The following is an 18,082-nucleotide window of genomic DNA, read 5'->3' on the forward strand; positions in this document are numbered from 1 at the left end:
TATGAAAATATATTAGCCTTTTTTTAAAAGTAGCATGACTTAGTGCAAGGAAAACTGGGGCTCTGGGATCAGATCAATATGGGTCCAATTTTCAACTGCACCTTTCGCTAGTGGAAATCTAGTTAGCCCTTCTGCAGTCGATGAAATATAGGTATGTGATATCTGCATTACATAATAGTTGAACTAATCAGAATAATGCACATAAAGTACATGGGCTACCTTTGTAGAGCCTTCATAAATGACCACTGTAGTAATTTCCATTTTATCTTGCCACATTTACCTATCTTTTATTCAAAACAAAATCTTTAGGTCATGAGGCTCTGATAGGAAGGAGGGCTATCTTAAGCTGAGCTGATCACATTATACTTCTCCCAAGCCATGGTCATCCATTTGGGGAGAAGCTTCTAATTCCATTCAGAATACCACATCCTTCCCTGGGGGAATTTGTGAACTCCAGCTGGGGAAGGAAAAACATTTTCTTTCTATTTAGTATGTGGGCCCAGAGCCATGGGTTCACTGTATGACAAAGCCAGCCTATGGTGGAAAGATTGAAGTGGAAATATAGCACCTGAGAGTCCAATTCCAGGAAGTAAGGGCCTTGAGCAGGCCTGGACCCTTTCTTCCCAAGACTTGGGTATTTGGTCATTTTATCCTTTAACTCATTATGCTGTGTCTTCCACCCACATTCAATGTACCCACTGTTGGCTATAGACTTCTGATCTTCAACTTCAGACTAGATTCAGACTCAAAGCCTTTCTAATACAATAATTATCACTATGACTATCTTTAAGGTTTGATTTTTGTATCACTTTGTAACAACATTGCTTTTCACCACACTTTTTCTGTTTTCCCAGTACAAAGGAGCCTCAAAATCTAAAGTGGCTTTCAAAGGCTTTTCTTGTAAGCATGTCATATTAAATAACTGAGCTATAAATATTTATTGATGATTACATAATGGGAAAATTTGTTTCTTACAGTGGCATAAGTAGAAAAAATTTACTGAATGGTCCATTAAAAATTTGGTACAAGATAATACAGACAAAGCCACAGCCATTAGAACCTGCTCAGACAAGTTAGTTTTCCAAAAAGAAAGCTCTGCTCCTCCTCTTGGGGCCCTTGTGACCACAGGTGTGCTTCAGCCTGGTGGATACCAGAAAAGTAGGGCATTTTCATTCCCATTATCCTCATGCCCTCCCTCTGGAGTGTCTTGCATGGTGTTCTTCCAGAGTTGCTAGTTTGAGTGACGAGAACCACAAATAGAGAATGGCACTTTACACTAATGCATCTTTCCCTGAACATCTCCCCCACAATCATCACTCCCTCACCAGCATCTTTTTTCCTGGAAAGCACTTGCCCTTCTGTACTCAAAAATGCCGTTCTCAGCTCTTGTAAGAAGAAATCTAATTTCTTCTCATGTTTCATTCTAAATTAAGGACAATTTTTCCACAAGCTACATAGAAAAATCAGATCTGTTACTTTCAATTTACTACTCATAAAAAAGAGCTCTTGCCCTTGAGAAATTTTATCATTTTAGTAACCTATATTTGTGAAATGGTTATCAAATCAAAAATTCATGGCCGGGGATTTAGCTCAGTGGTTCTGGTGCCTGCCTTGCAAGCACAAGGTCCCGAGTTCGATCCCCAGTACCAAACAAAACAAAACAAAACAAAACAAAACAAATCACAAATTCATGAATTCTCATCATTAGGAAAACTGAACAAAAGGCAGCCATAGGTGAGTCCTTTTCCTTTTTCATTTCCCCCTTCAGAGTTAACCAAGAGTAGACCAAATATTTTTTCATTAATTTGTACTTTCACTAAGTGCCTATATAATCTTTACAGCCTGTCACAGCAATTCAGCTTTGCATTGTGTTTTATTTATTTCACCTTTGTTGGCTATTATAAAGAATAAAATTATTCTGAATAATACATAGATTAAAAGAATAATTTCATTTTTCATAATCTCTTCATGAGCCAAATTTAAATTGTGTTTTTATAATTACATCCAAGTTCGTTGATATACATTAATTCCTTAGTTGATGCTTGCTAATTGAATAGGGACTTACGAGAAAATAATGACTTTCAGAAGTCTAGTGGGAAACACAGGATAAGCTCAAAGATGTCTATAATTTGAAAAGAGCATTCAAATTAATAATTTAATAAGCTTTCACTGTAAAACTGCACTAAATTGCATTACTCTGAGTGACTGCAATGACTACGCCCCAAAACACATAAAAAATGAAATGTGTGGTACAGTCATAGTATGCATGTAGACTATTTCATAGAATTGTGGTCTGGTTATACAGTTTCAGAATTTTGTGGTTGATAGGCCTTTAATCTTTGTTTTAGAGATGAGGAAGCTGAAGCAGGAGAAGCAGTGAACATCCCGGGGTAACATACTCCTCCTACATAGAGCTGGACCTGGGATCCTCAAATCTGATTACCACATTGTTCGGTGATGAGGATGGAATAAAATAGACCTGTCATGAAACTTGTATCATCGGTCTTCTTGATGCCTCAGAGTTGCAGTGGTGGAAAAAGCCATACAGTCAGGGTTAGGAAGTTTGGCTTTGAATTCCAGCACTCTGGTTTTGACCTCAGGCTCACTGTTCAGCCTTTCTGAGCCTCAGTTTCTAATCTGTAGGAAGAAAGTGACAGCCATCTCACAAACTATATTTGAGTATCCAGACAATTAATGGAAATATTTTTTAAACTATACAGTAACAAGTAAAGATGAGGTATTACTATTGTTGTAGAGATTGTCTATGCCCTGAAGGCCTTTGTTATGAACATCAGTCATATAGGATCAGAAGGTATCATCTGGTATCAGAAAGTGTCATCTGTGAAAATGCAGGATACTCCTGATTTGCTGAGAGTTATGACTTGAATATATTTTTAAAAAGTAAAGGCTGCTTTTAAAAGACGATTTAAAAAGAAAGTGTAAAGTAAAAAGGTCATCTAGGACAGTAAAAAAAATACTGGAAAATCTGACTTATCTCCTACCCAGGTGCCTAATTTTCTATTATTAGTTAACTAACTTTTATTTTTCCATCTCAAACTGAATATTCAGTTCTTTGTTTTGTCCTGATCAAATTTTGCCACTCTGTGTGATTATCAGTTAAGTTCAGTGGAAGCGTTATTCCCCTTTTTTGCCACTGAAAATGATGAAAAAGTGTTATTAACTGCTGATTAGAAACCTCTAGCTTAGGGATTTGGAAAGGTAGTTGCATGAGGAAATTTAAATAGGCACAATAACACTAATAACAGGAACTGGTGACTGGGCTGTGTCAGAGGGAAACATCTTCCTGTGTCCAGAGGGAAGAAAGTAGCTACCATCAGCAATTTGCTCAGTGGCTCTGTGAGATGGAATTTTCCCTGGCTTTGAATGTAGAAATTGTTCAACTTCTAAAGACAATTGTCTAAGTAAAAATAAAAGAAAAGAATTCTTGGGTGGGACAGTAATGCCTTTTCCAACTTTGAGATTCAATTGCAAGTCTACACAAAGGTGACCTAATTTTTCTGGTCAAAATAAGAATGATGTTCCATTTGAGTCATTGAAACACAGAGAAAAAAAAAAATTACTAAAGTTAAAATTCATTTTAGCCAATGGTTTCAAGTTTCTTACTAGGAAAATGTGTCTTCCATAAGAAGGTAACAATTAATTTAATGTTACCTTTTTTATATGCATTCAATACCCTTCATGTTGAATAAGATAAAGTAGGAAAGAAATCAAAAAGAAAAGAACATTGGTAAAGCCAAATGTTAGTGAATATACTGCAACATGTATTTATATGATTAGAAATATTTAAGTTCATATTTCTGTGGTTTAGTTATAAAAATAAGAAATGAGTTTTAAGTAGTAGAAGACAATTCATAGAACTTAGAAAAGAGAGTGTATATAATTATTTACAGGGCTTGACTAGCATTTAAGTGGTTCTGCTTTTGCAGACTCCTCCTCCATTCAGTCAGGTGATCTTGCCAAGTTCTCTTGGTCACTCCTGTCTTTATCTTACTAAGTCACCTGATAGTAGCTAATGGTGGAACCTTCCCACTTTCCTCCTTTGTTCTCTGGACACCATCCTCTCCTGACTTCCCCATACTTCATTGGCTGGTCCTTTTCCATTTTCTCTGCTGGGCCCTTCCCCCTCACCCAAAATTCCATGCTGAGTGCCCCAAGACTCTGGGTCCCAAGTTCTCTTCTCTTCATTATCTATACACTCCAAATCCATATGCTAACATATCCAAATCTCTATCTCTGGCCCTGATAGCTCCTTAAATTACTCATCTCAATTTCTAAATGCACACATTTTGGAGATCTTGGAGATAATGCAGACTTAACATGGCCACAAGAAAAACTGACTTCTCTAACATAGCTGTTCTTTCCCCATTTTTGCATTTTGGTACCCAGCACTATCATCCAACATCAAGACAAATAAAAAAACAACAACAAAACAAACCCAAACCTCTAAAGTTGATTATATTCAACTTTCACACTCCGTCTTTGGTCCATCCTATCCAACCTACCTTCAGAGCAGATCCCAAAGCATCCACTCCTTTACATTTCCATTATCCACACTCCAATTCAAGTCACCCTTGTGTCTGACTGGCATTGGTTACAGTAGATTTCTAATATTGTCTCATTGCTCCCATTCTTGCCTTCTTGCAGATACTTCTCTCCCCAGCAACCATAGTGACATTTTAAAATCGTAAGTAATATCATGTCATAGCTTTCTCTCCACCGATAATTCCCCACTAACATCCGTATCACAATAAAAGTCAAACTGTCTGCCCTGGTGTACAAAGCCCCTACATCATCTGGGTCCTCTCTATTTCTCCAATATCAGTTTCTTTTGGTCTTCCCTTTTTACACCCCAACCGCACTGGTTTCCTTTTTTTTCCCTAACACACCAAGCATGATTGAGCCTCTGTTTATGCTGTTTCTGGGCTGAAAACTCTCCCTCCTCATCTTTGCGTGGTTGGATCCTTTTTTAACATCCATGCCTCACCCTAATTCACTCTTCAGAGAGGCCGGACAGAAACTTAATCTAGTCGCCATCTGTCATGTCACTCTCCTTCAATTCTCTGTGCCTTTGTTTTACTAGCTCACATTGTGTTATGTTTTACTCTTTGGTCTGCATGGATGTGTACACACACAGCTACACTCTAAGCTCTGTGAGAACAGGGACCTTGTTGGTCTTATTCAACCACAATAACTTTCATGCTTGGAACAGTGCTGATAGTAGGTGCTCAGCAACATTTTGAAAAATGAATAAGCCATTTTAAGCAAAAGGATCTGATAAATGGAAATTGATGACATTTTTTGTGAGGTCACATTTTTGTGAGGTTTTATCTAATCTGACTAAATTCCTAGAACTAATGAAGAAAATAAAATTGAAACCTCTTTTTTTTTCTACATTTGTGATCCTTCAGAAGAGACACAATGCCACCTCACCCCAGTAAGAATGGCTGCTATCATGAAATCAACCAATAACAAATGCTGATGGGGCTGTGGGGAAAGAGGAAGCCTGCTCCACTGCCGGTGGGAGTGTAGACTGGTGCAACCACTGTGGAAATCAGTATGGAGATACCTCAAAGAACTAGGACTGGAAGTCTCATTTGACCCAGCTATTCCCCTGCTGGGGATCTTCCCCAAAGAATTAAAAGAATCATACCACAGTGATCTATGTGCACCTATGTTCATAGCAGCACAATTTGTGGTAGCTAACACTTGGAAGCAACCCAAATGCCCATCAACTGGAGACTGGATAAAGAAAATGTGGGTTTTTTTATAAAATAGAGTATTACTCAGCCATAAAGAACGAGAAACTAGAGACATTTATAGTCAAATGGATGTACATTGAGGCGATACTCTTAAGTGAAATAAATAGGTCACACATATGTAAATACCGAATAGTGTCTCTAGTGTGAGAAACTGAAAGTGTAAATAAGGACTAAAATGTGTAATAGATAATATGAAATAGTAAGAAAAGTGCAAGGGGGAAGGGGAAGTGGGAGGGGTAGGTGACAAGAAAGAAAAGAATGGAATTAATATGAGAAAAAGAAAAAATGGAAACAGTCTTTGTAGATAGAGAGGGGTGGAGGGGTTGAAGGGAGGGCAGGGGAATGGGGAAAAAATAAGAACCAAGATGGATTATGTAAAGGTACAAATTTCCAATGATGAATATTAGTGTGTACCTGAAATGTACCAATAAAATTCATTTTAAAAAGACAGAGGAAAACTACAGTCTGTAGTTGTATAATGAGAAAGGAAGAATGGGGAACTGGCCAAAGGCCATATAACTTAGTTCTAAGGGGGCTGAAGAAGGATTTTAATACTAAATCCCAAAGGGATAAATCAAAACAAAAAATGTTCTGCATACTTCTCAAACAGGACTCTGTGTTTATAGTCTTAAGAATGTCACAGGATTAGAACACCATAAATAGTCCTTCAATGACAAATAAATGGAAAGTTTCTTGCCTCTGAATCTACATGGGGCAATGGGTTTGGACTTGAAAATCTCCCTACGGGAAGAGAGTAGCTGAGAGTCAGAGAAACTGCACACAGCAGCTGCAACCACACAGGTAAGGGTTAACTTGGACTGAGAATGGATCCCACTGCTGGGCCAGTGACACTTTTTATTTCATCTCACCAGTCAGTAAAAAGCAAGAAAGAATGAAGAAAGAATTGGGGCATTCCTTGGAGTGGTTCTTAGTACACTACAAGCTTTGCACTTCTGGCAAAACTACTCTGAGTTTATGGCTACAGTCTTATCACAGTAAGATTATCTATCCAGTATTATAAGATCCTAGCAATCATGTCACCAAGATACATTAATCCATATATCTAATCATGCATCTAACCACTGTTGGTGGTTCCTCTTGCTGTGCAGAAGCTTTTTAGTAAGAAGAGATCCCACTGGTTGATTGTTTGTGCTAGTTCATGGGCAACTGAGGTTTTGTTCATCAAATTTTTTCCTACACCAGTGTCTTCAAGAGTTCTACCTAACCTCTGTTCCAGCCGGTTCAACATTTCTCTTTTAACGTTTAGATCTTTAACCCATTTTGATTTTAGTTTAGTGGATTGTAGGAGATATAGGTCTAGTTTTAATCTTTGGCAAGTTGAAATCCAGTTTTTCCAGCACCGTTTATTAAAGAGGCTATCTTTCCTCCAGTGAGGGTGTTTGGCTCCTTTGTTGAAGATGAGGTGGGTGAATGTGTCTGGAGTTGTTTCTGTATCTTCTAATCTGTACCCACTGGTCCTTAGGTCTGTGATTTTGCCAGTACCATGGTGTTTTTGAAACAGTGGCTTTGTAGTAGTTTCAAGTTGGGGATTGTGATACCCTCTGCCATATCTCTGTTGCCCAGAATTGCTTTTGCTATTCTAAGCCTCTTCTTGTTACAAATGAATTTTTGGATTGTTTTCTCAAGTTCTGTGGAGTATGCTCCTGGGATTTAAATTGGGATTGCATTGAATCTATGTAGCAGTTTTGGAAGTATGGCCATTTTCACTATGTTGATTCTTCCTATCCAGGAGCAAGGGATGTCTTTGCATTTTCTGATATCATCTTCAATCTCTCTTTTCAGTGTGCTATAATTTTCAGAGAAGAGGTCTTTGATTTCTTTCGTTGGGTTGATTCCTAGGTATTTCAGTTTTTGGGATACTATCGTGAAAGGAGTTGATTGCCCCATTTCTCTCTCAGTGAGTCTGTTTTTTGTGTACAGAAAAGCTATTGATTTTTGTGTGTTGACCTTGTAACCAGCTACTTGACTGAATTTGGTTATTAAGTCTAGAAGACTTGCTGGAGTTCTTGGGGTCTTCTATATAGAGTATCATATCATCTGCAAATAATGACAATGTGACTTCTTTGTTTCCTATCTTTATTCCTTTTATTTCTTTCTCTTGTCTAACTGCTATAGCTAATGTTTCCAAAACTATATTGAACAGGAGTGGTGATAGTGGGCATCCTTGTCTTGTTCCTGATTTTAGTGTGAAGGATTTCAGTTTTTGACCATTTAGTATGATATTGGCTGTTGGTTTTTCATAGATGGCTTTTATCAGTTTGAGGTAGAGACCCTCTATTCAAGTTTTTTGTAGGGTTTTTATCATAAATGCATGGATTTTGTCAAATGCTTTTTCTGCATCTATTGAGATGATCATATGGTTTTTTCCTTGGCTCTGTTGATATAGTGTATTACATTGATTTGCGTATGTTAAACCATCCCTGTATCCCTGGGATGAATCCCACTTGGTCAGAGTGTACGATCTTTTTGATGATCTTCTGTATTCTATTTGCCAGTATGTTATTAAGGATTTTTGCATCGATATTCATTAGTGAGATTTGCCTATTGTTCTCTTTTTTTGTTGGGTCTTTCTGTGCTTTGGAGATCAAGGTGATGCTTGCTTCCAGGAATGAATTTGGGAGTATTGCTTCCCTTTCAATTTCATTGAAGAGTTTAAACAGTAGTGGCAGTAGTTCCTCTCTAAATGTCTTGTAGAATTCAGCAATGAAGCAAGCCATCAGGACCTGGGATTTTCTTTGTTGGTAAGATTTTAATTACATTTTCAATTTCATTGATTGATATTGGGTTGTTTAGAATTTTTAGGTCATTTTTGTTCAACTTTGAAATTCACGTGTATCTAGGAATCTGTCCATTTCTTCTGTGTTTTCCGTCTTATTGACGTATAGGTTCTTGAAGTAGGTATTGATGATCCTCTAGATTCCTGCTGGGTCCGTTGTGATTTCACCCTTTTCGTTCCTTATTGCATGGACCTGGGCCTTTTCTTTCCTTTTCCTGGTAAGGTTAGCTAAAGGTTTGTCAATTTTGTTTATTCTTTCAAAGAACCAACTCTTGGCTTCATTAATTTTTTGTATCGTTCTCTTAGTCTCCATTGCATTGATTTCTGCCCTGATCTTTATAATTTCCTCCCTTGTATGAGCTTTGGGTTTGTTCTACTCTTCTTTTTCTAGAAGCTTGAGGTTCAGCATCAGGTTGTGTAATTGGGCTTGCTCTGTTTTCCTAACGTGAGTATTCACTGCTGTGAATTTCCCTCGTGAGACTGCTTTCATTGTGTCCCATAGATTCCAGCATGTTGTATTGGCATTGTCATTTAATTGTAGGAACTGTCTGCTTTCTTCTTTAATTTCCTCAGTTTTCCTCTGTTTTTAGTCCCACCCTTCTTTCTGCTAAGTGGATGAACTGGATTACATAAATCATCCATTTCTCAGCTGTGACCATGAGAAAGACGGGGTAACAGGTGTTAGAAATAAGGAGAGCCACCTTCAAACTTGGGATCTAGGATTAAATGAGGAACATCAAAACACAGTAGGTGAAGTTACCGGAAATAAAGGGTTGAATTCATAAAGTTACCAACTAAGAGGATTTAAAAATAGAACAAGATACATCCACCCTTTGTCCTACTTTTCTTTCCATATATTTCCAGAAAGACCTGAAGAAGCACATTCTCCTTTCAGAATATTTTATTAAAGATTTTTCTTCATTACAAAGTTTTTTTCCTGGGCTTGGGATGTAGCTCAATAGTAGAAAGCTTGCCTAGTGTCTGCAAGGCCTTAGGTTTGATCCTTAGCACCACAAAACATATATACAATAGTAATACTTTTCTCTCAAAGCCAAAAGAAGAAAAAAGGAAATTATAGAAGAAAAAAATTACATATAATTCCATTACTCTAATACAAAGTCTATTAACATTTGATATTTTTCCTTATGGCTTTGTAGTCATTATTAAGGTGGATTTTATTTTATTTGGTTATATTTTTGTTTATGCTTAGTTGTGATTTATATACTTTATCCTTTATTTTAGAATATTTTTGAATTGCAATTATTAATCTATTTTAATATTTCATGTTGACTCCTAAATATGAAATAAGTTCTAAATCTGTGTATTTTAAAGGGGCATATTTGCATTTCTGACTATAATAACAGGACAAATGTTGCTTTTGGCAATAAACATTCATCTTGTTTAACTTCTTTTTAATAAAGCAGTGCTATTAGTGGGTGGTCTCCACTAAACATTTGGCTCTCATCAGGTCACCTGCGACTTCTCTTGGAAATTTTCCACCAAATGAACATAGAATAGGATTCCAGAGATTTCCTTTACGATACCTCATGTTTACCAATTCCACTCACCTGTGCAGCTCTAATAAAAATAATGCCAGCTGCAGCTCCCTAGAGCTAGGAAACAGTGTTTGTGGGGGGAACAGTTAGCACACTGCTTGGTCAGGAGCTCTTGTAAGCGACTCACGTTTGGTCTTCTTTGATGAGGCATTTCCCTTCAGATACATTAGTTCCTTCTCAAAGTACAACTTTGCAAATAGCTATAGACACAGCGAATAATGAACTCAAAGAAGCATGCTGTGGATGGGACACCAGAGGGTGCTAGAGTAATGCCGCAACCCCCCTCTGCTTTCTCTGAGTTCTGCTATTCAAAAATAAAACTCTTTTCGGTTTGGGGATTTAGCTCAGTGGTTTCACTGCCTGCTGCGCAAACGGAAAGACCCGAGTTCGATCCCCGGTACCAAAAAAAAAACCACACAAAAATAAAACTCTTTTTAAATAATGCACTGCCTTGTCTTAAACACATTAATTTGAAGTTATACAATATGACTTTATGATGCGAGTCCCAAGATTTTTATTATTTATCATTCTAATCAGTCCTTTTGAAGGCAGATGTTATACAGAATTTTTAAAAAGAGAAATTCTGCCAGTAGTTTCATCATAAAATGGATTGAACTAACACTGTGTCTTTCTTCCTTCTTTCCTTCCTTCCTTCCATCCTTTTTTCTTCAGCCTCCCCCTCCCACCCTCTGTTTCTGTCTCTCCCCTCCACCTCCACCTCCTTCCCTTTTCCTCTTCTCTCCAGTTGTGGGCCACAGGACCATCAGTTTGGGTAATAAGTAGCTGTGTGATTTAGTGAGTCAGGTGCCTTCTCTGGTTTATGCTGACACATTGACCTGTTTTGCCTCCCCAAATCCTTTTCACGTTTACTGACAGATTCTTTGTTAACACTGTTGATTGGGTTATAATCAAACAACTCTGCTCAACTTGAATTATTGTATCCTAATGTATGTTTTATAGCTGATCCAATTCTCTTGAGTTTTGACCTGCCCCATGGAAAGTTTGCCCAGAAGTTTTTTTGTATATGACTTTCTCCTTTTAATTATTCTATGTAGTTCTCCAGCTTCATGATGTAATGCCATTGGAATTAATTAAGCAGCTTAAAATTAAGTAAATAATTTCATGAAGCTTTAGTCATAATTACTAATTGATCCCCACCTACCTGGGTGGCACCTGCTGGCAGAGAGTTTCATAGTATCTTGAAGGACAGATGGTAAAGCTCCATTTGACCCATCACTCATAGGATTTAGGTAATTAGATTAAAAAATAGTTTGCAAAGATCCTAGGCCAAATTGACTAACAGGCTGTATATGAACTCCTAGACACTTAGGTTTGTGTTTTTAATCTATTAGATATACTTTTACTGGATTCTATTTCAGCATAATAAACAGATCTTATGCATCCATTAATTTATATATTGAGATCTTAGGTGCCAGGCACCATGCCAGGCCCTGGAGATTCAATGGTGAAGAGAGGAATACTCCCTGCCTTACAGAATTTATAGTTTAAGGTGATCAAAGAGAAAAATTGGGTAGCCCCTATAAACACAGGAGGAGAGTACCTAGGAAAAATAATTAACCCAGACTTGAGTGTTAGGAAAAGGTTCTTTTGTGAGTGATGTCCAAATAGGATCCTGAAGGACAAATAGGAACAGGTTCAGAAGGGCAGGAACTGTCTGTGGCAAAAGAATAAGCCTCTGCAGAAATCCATGAGCTCCCACACCACGCTCAAGGGACTGGAAGAAACTCCCTATGACCAGGGGATAGAGCTGGCCTAGATTTGAAGCTGAACAGATAAGCCAGGTTGGCTTACTCAGGTCTTTCAGAGCCCTGGGAAGGGATTGGATTTTATGATAGGAGCAATGGAATCTGCTGAAGATTTTTAAAGAGTGTCATTATATTTATGTTTTAAAGGATCACCTTGCTTATGTAGTAGAGATGTGTTGAAATGTTGCAAGACTAGAGGCAGAGAGATCAGATGGAGCATCAGATTTTTCTAGGAGAAAAATTAATATGGATTGTGGTACATTATATGAAGAAATAAACCAGTTGATACAGTGGAGAACAATTTGGAGGGACAGGGCAGGCTGGGCACTTTCTAGTGGTAGGAAATGAAGTCAGAGAGTAAGGCAGGAACCAGGTTGTAAAGCCCTTAGAGGTCAGGGAAAGGAGGGAAATTTTGTTCTGGTTGCAGTGGAAAGCACTAGAGGTTTTTAAGTACAGCAGAGCTAAGATCAGATTTTTATAACAAATGATCTACAGTGAGATGCCAGGCAAGGTTGGAGGTCAGAAATGCAGGAGGCTCATCAGCAAAAGTGTAAGTGGAATGATGGTGAGATATGAGAAAAGCCAGAATGTCAGAGCTAGGCAGGTAAAGCTGGGAGCTCAAAGAAAGCTTAAGACCCATCAGAAAGGCGTGACTCTGAAAATGATTTAGTGTAAATCTCCAGCCACTCTCCACCTGTGTCCCTGCTGTAGGCCTTTCTTGGTCTATTTTTTAAAGGTTTCACTGTGTTGTCCAGGACAACCTAAAACAATCCTCCTGCCTCAACCTTCTAAGTAGCTGGGACTACAGGTATGAGCCACTGCCCCTTGCTGTCTGTCTTAGCATCAGTGGTGGCCTTTGAGCAAGACTAAACCCTTGATCTCAGAATGTCATCATCATCATCATTTAGTCTGGGGCTTTTCAGGTAAAGCCTTTTGCTTGTTCAGCTTAACGATTGAGTGCTGTACATGTAGAAAGTCCTGTGTAGGTGCCTGGGATACGTAGTGAACAAAACAGACAAGGATCTCTACCCTACTGTAGCTTAGTTCCTAGTGGGAAGGGCGATGTTTATAAATAATCAAAATAAATAATTATCATAGGTCCTACCCCAGTCCTACTGAATAAAAGAAGCTGTATTTTAACAAATTCCTCTAGTGCTTTATGTGTACATAAAAGTTTGAGAAGCAACATAAGAGTAGGAATCATTGACTTTTCTACAAGCAGATCCACAGTTGATTGCAATTGACTTGGTTTTCAACGAAATCTACACCTAACCTGTGTTGGTTACAGGCAATTCTGACAACTCACAGAGGTGGCAGTTGGAAGGGAACTTGTGAGTGGATCAAACAGGCAACATTTACCACCTTATTCTGAATTTAGAATTGTGCTCTTTCTTTTAAATGTATCTAGTTCTTATACTAAGCAACCAGTGGCTGTAATTAAGACAACTTTAATGGCAGCCAGTGGTTTTGCTATTTTTATGTACCTGGCTACTTTGAAGCAATTTATTTCAATTTGAGTATATCTGGCTATACCAAAAACTATTGAATGTTTTGCTAAATAAAGATACAATTTATAAATAAATTTATAAATATATAAATACACAAAGCTATAAAGATATAGTTTTCTTCATCATTAACAAAATTATGTGGACCAAGCAGAAAATGAGCAGTTGGAGTGGCCTGAAGGCGTTTCTGATCTCCACACTTTAGCTCCCATCATTGACACTTCCAGAATATTCTCTTCATGTTTCTCTATCAAAACAAGTTCTATTCATTCTTTGATATCCAGATTCTAGTTAGTCTTCTCCATTAATATTTTCCTGCCTATCCCAAAATGAAGTAATTATCTTTTACTTACAACTTGTTTAGCACCTACTTTCTCTGTGATTCATTTTGAAATCATGTACTAACTTAGAATAGCTCTTCCACACTTTGATCTGTCATTGGCACCTTAGGAAGTGTCATATATGTTTAGGATTATTGTTTACATGCACTGACTTCTGTATCATGTCTCCCAGCATAGATTTTAGATTTCTAAGGACAGTAACTATGCCTTAATGCTGTTTTCCTAATACATTGTGCCTTATACAAGATAATCATTTGATAAATGCTTGTTGATTTTTGTATGGATCTGTTTTATGGATGAAGGTTCTTTTTATGAAATGCCAAGAATCTAGTCTATAAATTATAAAACTTGGAGCTGACATCACACAGGCATTTCCATTTGCTATTACAATAGAGATTTAATATTTTAAGGGTTGGACCTGAATCATATTTAGCTAGGAATGATATTTCTTAGAATGCCAAATAGAAATAAGTCTTTGAGGGGCCATAGATTTAGTTCAGTGGTGCAGTGCCTGCCCCACAAGCAGAAGGTCCTGAGTTGGATCCCCAGTACCACACAAAAAAATTAATAATAATAATGATAATAAGTCTTTGAGTAAATGGTTTGTTCCCAGCATGTGAGACAGTGGTAATTATTTGAAGAGCAAACAAGATAAGTAGCTTCTACCATTAGAAAACAAGCAGAAAAGAAATTTGGAATTCAAGTTGAATGCCATTTATGTTTATTGTGGTGACCTTCAAATAATGCCATTACAAAATATTTGAAAAGGCTATAACCCCAGCCTAAATGACATTGTCACAAAATAGAGAAAACATGAAGTGTACGCAGAGATTTTTTTCCCCTATTGGAGAAAAGCAACCTCAGACTGAAAGTAACACAGTTCCCAAGGAAATAATGTAAGTTACTGCACTACAATGTTTAATCAGTTTATGTGTAAGTGTACAGTTTACTCAAAGGAGACTAATAAGTACTATGAAATGACTGAGAGATATGTTAGAGCTCAAATGAAAAAACTCTTTTCTCCATATATTCATTTTTCTTCTAAAGATGCACATTTTTACTGTAGCCTTTTCTCTCTTTCCAAAAACCTCTTCTTTATATTGATTAAAGAAAAAAATGGACTGTCTTATTCTTCTATTTAATTTTAACAGCTTAGCACATCATTCTATACTACACTGTGCCACTTGGAATCTTACTATGAACCGAACAGCCAAACTTCTAAATGAGATGAGCTGAAGTTAGCTACATATTTGAATTTTTGGAAGATGGAAAAGGCAAAATTCAGTTCTGAACACTGAAAGCTTATTTTGGAAAATCCAGATTCCTTCTATTCCATGACTTTTCTGGGTTTTCATATTAACTGCAAAGCTTTATATTCTGAGAATATATCTCCTGCTCATATAGCCCAGGGTAAAAAACCAGTATTCTTATTAATTTAAATTGTAGAGGGGAGCACCATACTGAAAATTTCAGAAATGTGCTATGGCCTACATCGGAAATTCATGCATACTTCAAAATAGACAACAGACTTAAAGAAAATGGCAGGATCCAAGAAATATCCTGTCACACCCAAACCAATCTTTGTGGCCATAAGTTTCCTCCTCAGAATGAATTTGTTCTTTCATTTCTTTTTTTTGGTTCTTCAAGCTGTAGACATATTTATGTATGTATAATTTCTAGGCAAAAAAAAGTATGATTCTTGGTACCTTTTTGTAAAATGCTTATTATGATTCTAAGTAGAAAGATTAATGACCATGCTAAAAGATGGTTTGATATGGTTTATACAAACTGTGTTAACATGAATATTCAGAGGTCTAAGTATCTTATTATTTAACACAGGCAGCATGAGCTATCACATCAAAACCATCTTCACATATTATTTGAGGGAGTTTTGCAAAAAGTGATCTAAAGTTAGAAAAGATTGTCATCAAACCACAAAATATTTAAGCCACTTTTTTTATGATAGAAGGGTTTAAAAATACAAACTTACAGTGTAGCTCAATAGTAGAGCACACGCTCAACATGCATGAGGCCCTGGATTTGATCCCCAGCACCAATATAAAAAAGTAAATGGCCTAACTTAAAGAGGTTCCACAGTCTTCTTAGAAGAGACGGCAAACTCATTAGAAAAAGAAATGAATTTAAAATGCCTTTAGGATTAATTGCTTTGTATTAAACTATTTTTAATATTTTCATTGTATTTCATTCCCCCCCTAAAAAATTTTTTTTTCTTAAGTTCTTTTATTGGTACATTTTATATATACAATACGTTTACATTTATCATTGGATGTTTGTACCTGTACATGATGTATCTTGATTCTTATTTTTTCCCCATTTCCTGTGCACCCTTCAGCCCCTCCACCCTTCCCTATTTACATAGATTTCATTTCCATTATTTTTTCTTTTCTCATAATTTTTCCTTTTCCTTCTTTACTTTCCCCTTTCCCTCCCTTCACGCCTACATCTTTGGACCTTTTTTCCTATTTCAAATTATCAATTATTCATTTTAATCATTTTAACCCTTATTTACACTTTCAGTTTCTCACACTAGAGAAACTATTCAGTATTTACACATGTGTGTCCTATTTATTTCACTTAAGAGTATGGCCTCGATATGCATCCATTTAACTACAAATGACTCTAGTTTCTCATTCTTTATGGCTGAGTAGTGCTGTATTTTAAAATCCGCATCTTCTTTTTCCAGTTTCCAGTTGATGGGCACTCGGGCTGCTTCCAAGCTTTAGCTATTACAAACTGTGCCGCTATAAACATGGGTGGATGTATATTGCTGTGGTATGATTGTTTTAATTCTTTTGGGAAGATATCCAGCAGGGGAATAGCCGGGTCAAATGGGACCTCTAGTCCTAGTTCTTTGAGGTATCTCCATACTGATTTATACAGTGGTTGCCTCAGCCTGCACTCCTACCAGCAATGGAGAAAGGTTCCTTTCTCCCCACACCCCTGCCAGCATTTGTTATTGGTTGTTTTCTTGATAGTAGCCATTCTTTCTGGGGTGAGGTGGAATTTCAGTGTTGTTTTCATCTGCATCTCTCAAATGACCAGTGATGTTGAACATTTTTTCATATATTTATTTCCTGCTTTTACTTCTTTGTCTGAGAAATGTCTGTTCATTTCAGATGCCTATTTTTGAATTGGGTCTTTGAATTTGGGGGGTCTGATTTTTTTCAGTTCTTTCTGTATTCTAGATAGTAGTCCTTTGTCTGAGGTACAGCTGATAAAAATTTTCTCCCACATTGTAGGTTGTCTGTTAGCTCTGTTGGTGGTTTCTCTTACAGTGCAGAAGCTTTTTAATAAGATGAGATCCCAGTTGTTGATTCTTTGTGCTATTTCCTGTGCTACTGAGGTTTTGTTCATAAAGTCTTTTCCTATGCCAATGTCTTCAAGAGTTCTACCTAACTTATCTTCCAGCAAGTTTAGTGTTTCTGTTTTAATATTTAGATCTTTAATCCACTTTGATCTTAGTTTAGTGCATGGTGATAGGTATGGGTCTAGTTTTAATCTTTGGCCAGTTGAAATCCAGTTTTTCCAACACCATTTATTAAATAAGCTATCTTTCCTCCAATGATGGTGGTTGGCTCCTTTGTCAAAGATGAGGTCTCTGAGTATGTCTGGAGTTGCTTTTGCATCTTCTAATCTATTCCACTGATCCTCAGGTCTGTTCTTTTGCCAGTGCCATGCTATTTTTATCATAGTAGCTTTGTAGTATAGTTTCAAGTTGGGGATTGTGATACCCCCAGCCATGTCTCTGTTGCTTAGAATTTCTTTTACTATTCTAGGTCTCTTCTGGTTCCAAATGAATTTTTGGATTGTTTTCTCTAGTTCTGTGAAGTATATTGTTGGAATTTCAATTGGCATTGCATTGAATCTGTATAATAGTTTTGGATGTATTTTCACTATATTGGTTCTTCCTACCCAGGAGCAAGGGATGTCTTTCCATTTTCTTGTATCCTCTTCAATCTCTTTTTTTCAGAGTGCTGTAGTTTTTAGTGTTGAGGTCTTTTACTTCCTTTGTTAGATTGATTCCTAGATATTTCATTTTTTTGAATGCTATTGTAAAAGGAATTGTTTCCCTAATTTCTCTCTCAGTGAGTCTGTTATTTGTGTACAAGAAGGCTATTGTTTTTTGAGTGTTGACCTTGTATCCAGCTACTCTACTGAATCTGTCCATTAAGTCTAGAAGTCTTTTGGTGGAGTTTTTTGGGTCTTCTATGTAAAGTATCATATTTTCCACAAATAATGACAGTTTAACTTCTTCTTTTCCTATCTTTATTCCTTTTATTTTTTTCTCTTTTCTGATAGCTGTGGCTAATGTTTCC

The 18,082-nt window shown here is 37.0% G+C and overlaps 1 protein-coding gene across 4 annotated transcripts in view; it reads left to right on the forward strand.

Annotated features, from left to right (window-relative positions):
* The window catches only part of Fry (FRY microtubule binding protein), a 475,943-nt gene that overhangs the window by 59,277 nt on the left and 398,584 nt on the right, over positions 1-18,082 (forward strand). For 3 of the 4 annotated variants that reach the window (XM_087199561.1, XM_087199560.1, XM_087199566.1), the window contains exon 2: positions 4,666-4,705. The exons of the other annotated variant lie outside the window; for it this stretch is intronic. In XM_087199561.1, coding sequence (XP_087055687.1) covers positions 4,666-4,705 — 40 coding nt within the window. The remainder of the gene's footprint in view (positions 1-4,665; positions 4,706-18,082) is intronic. 4 annotated transcript variants of the gene reach the window in all.

The sequence above is a fragment of the Heterocephalus glaber genome, unplaced genomic scaffold, assembly GCF_053883595.1.
Source record: "Heterocephalus glaber isolate CG9 unplaced genomic scaffold, H.glaber_assembly_v1.0 deba00001720, whole genome shotgun sequence".
NCBI lineage: Eukaryota > Metazoa > Chordata > Mammalia > Rodentia > Bathyergidae > Heterocephalus > Heterocephalus glaber.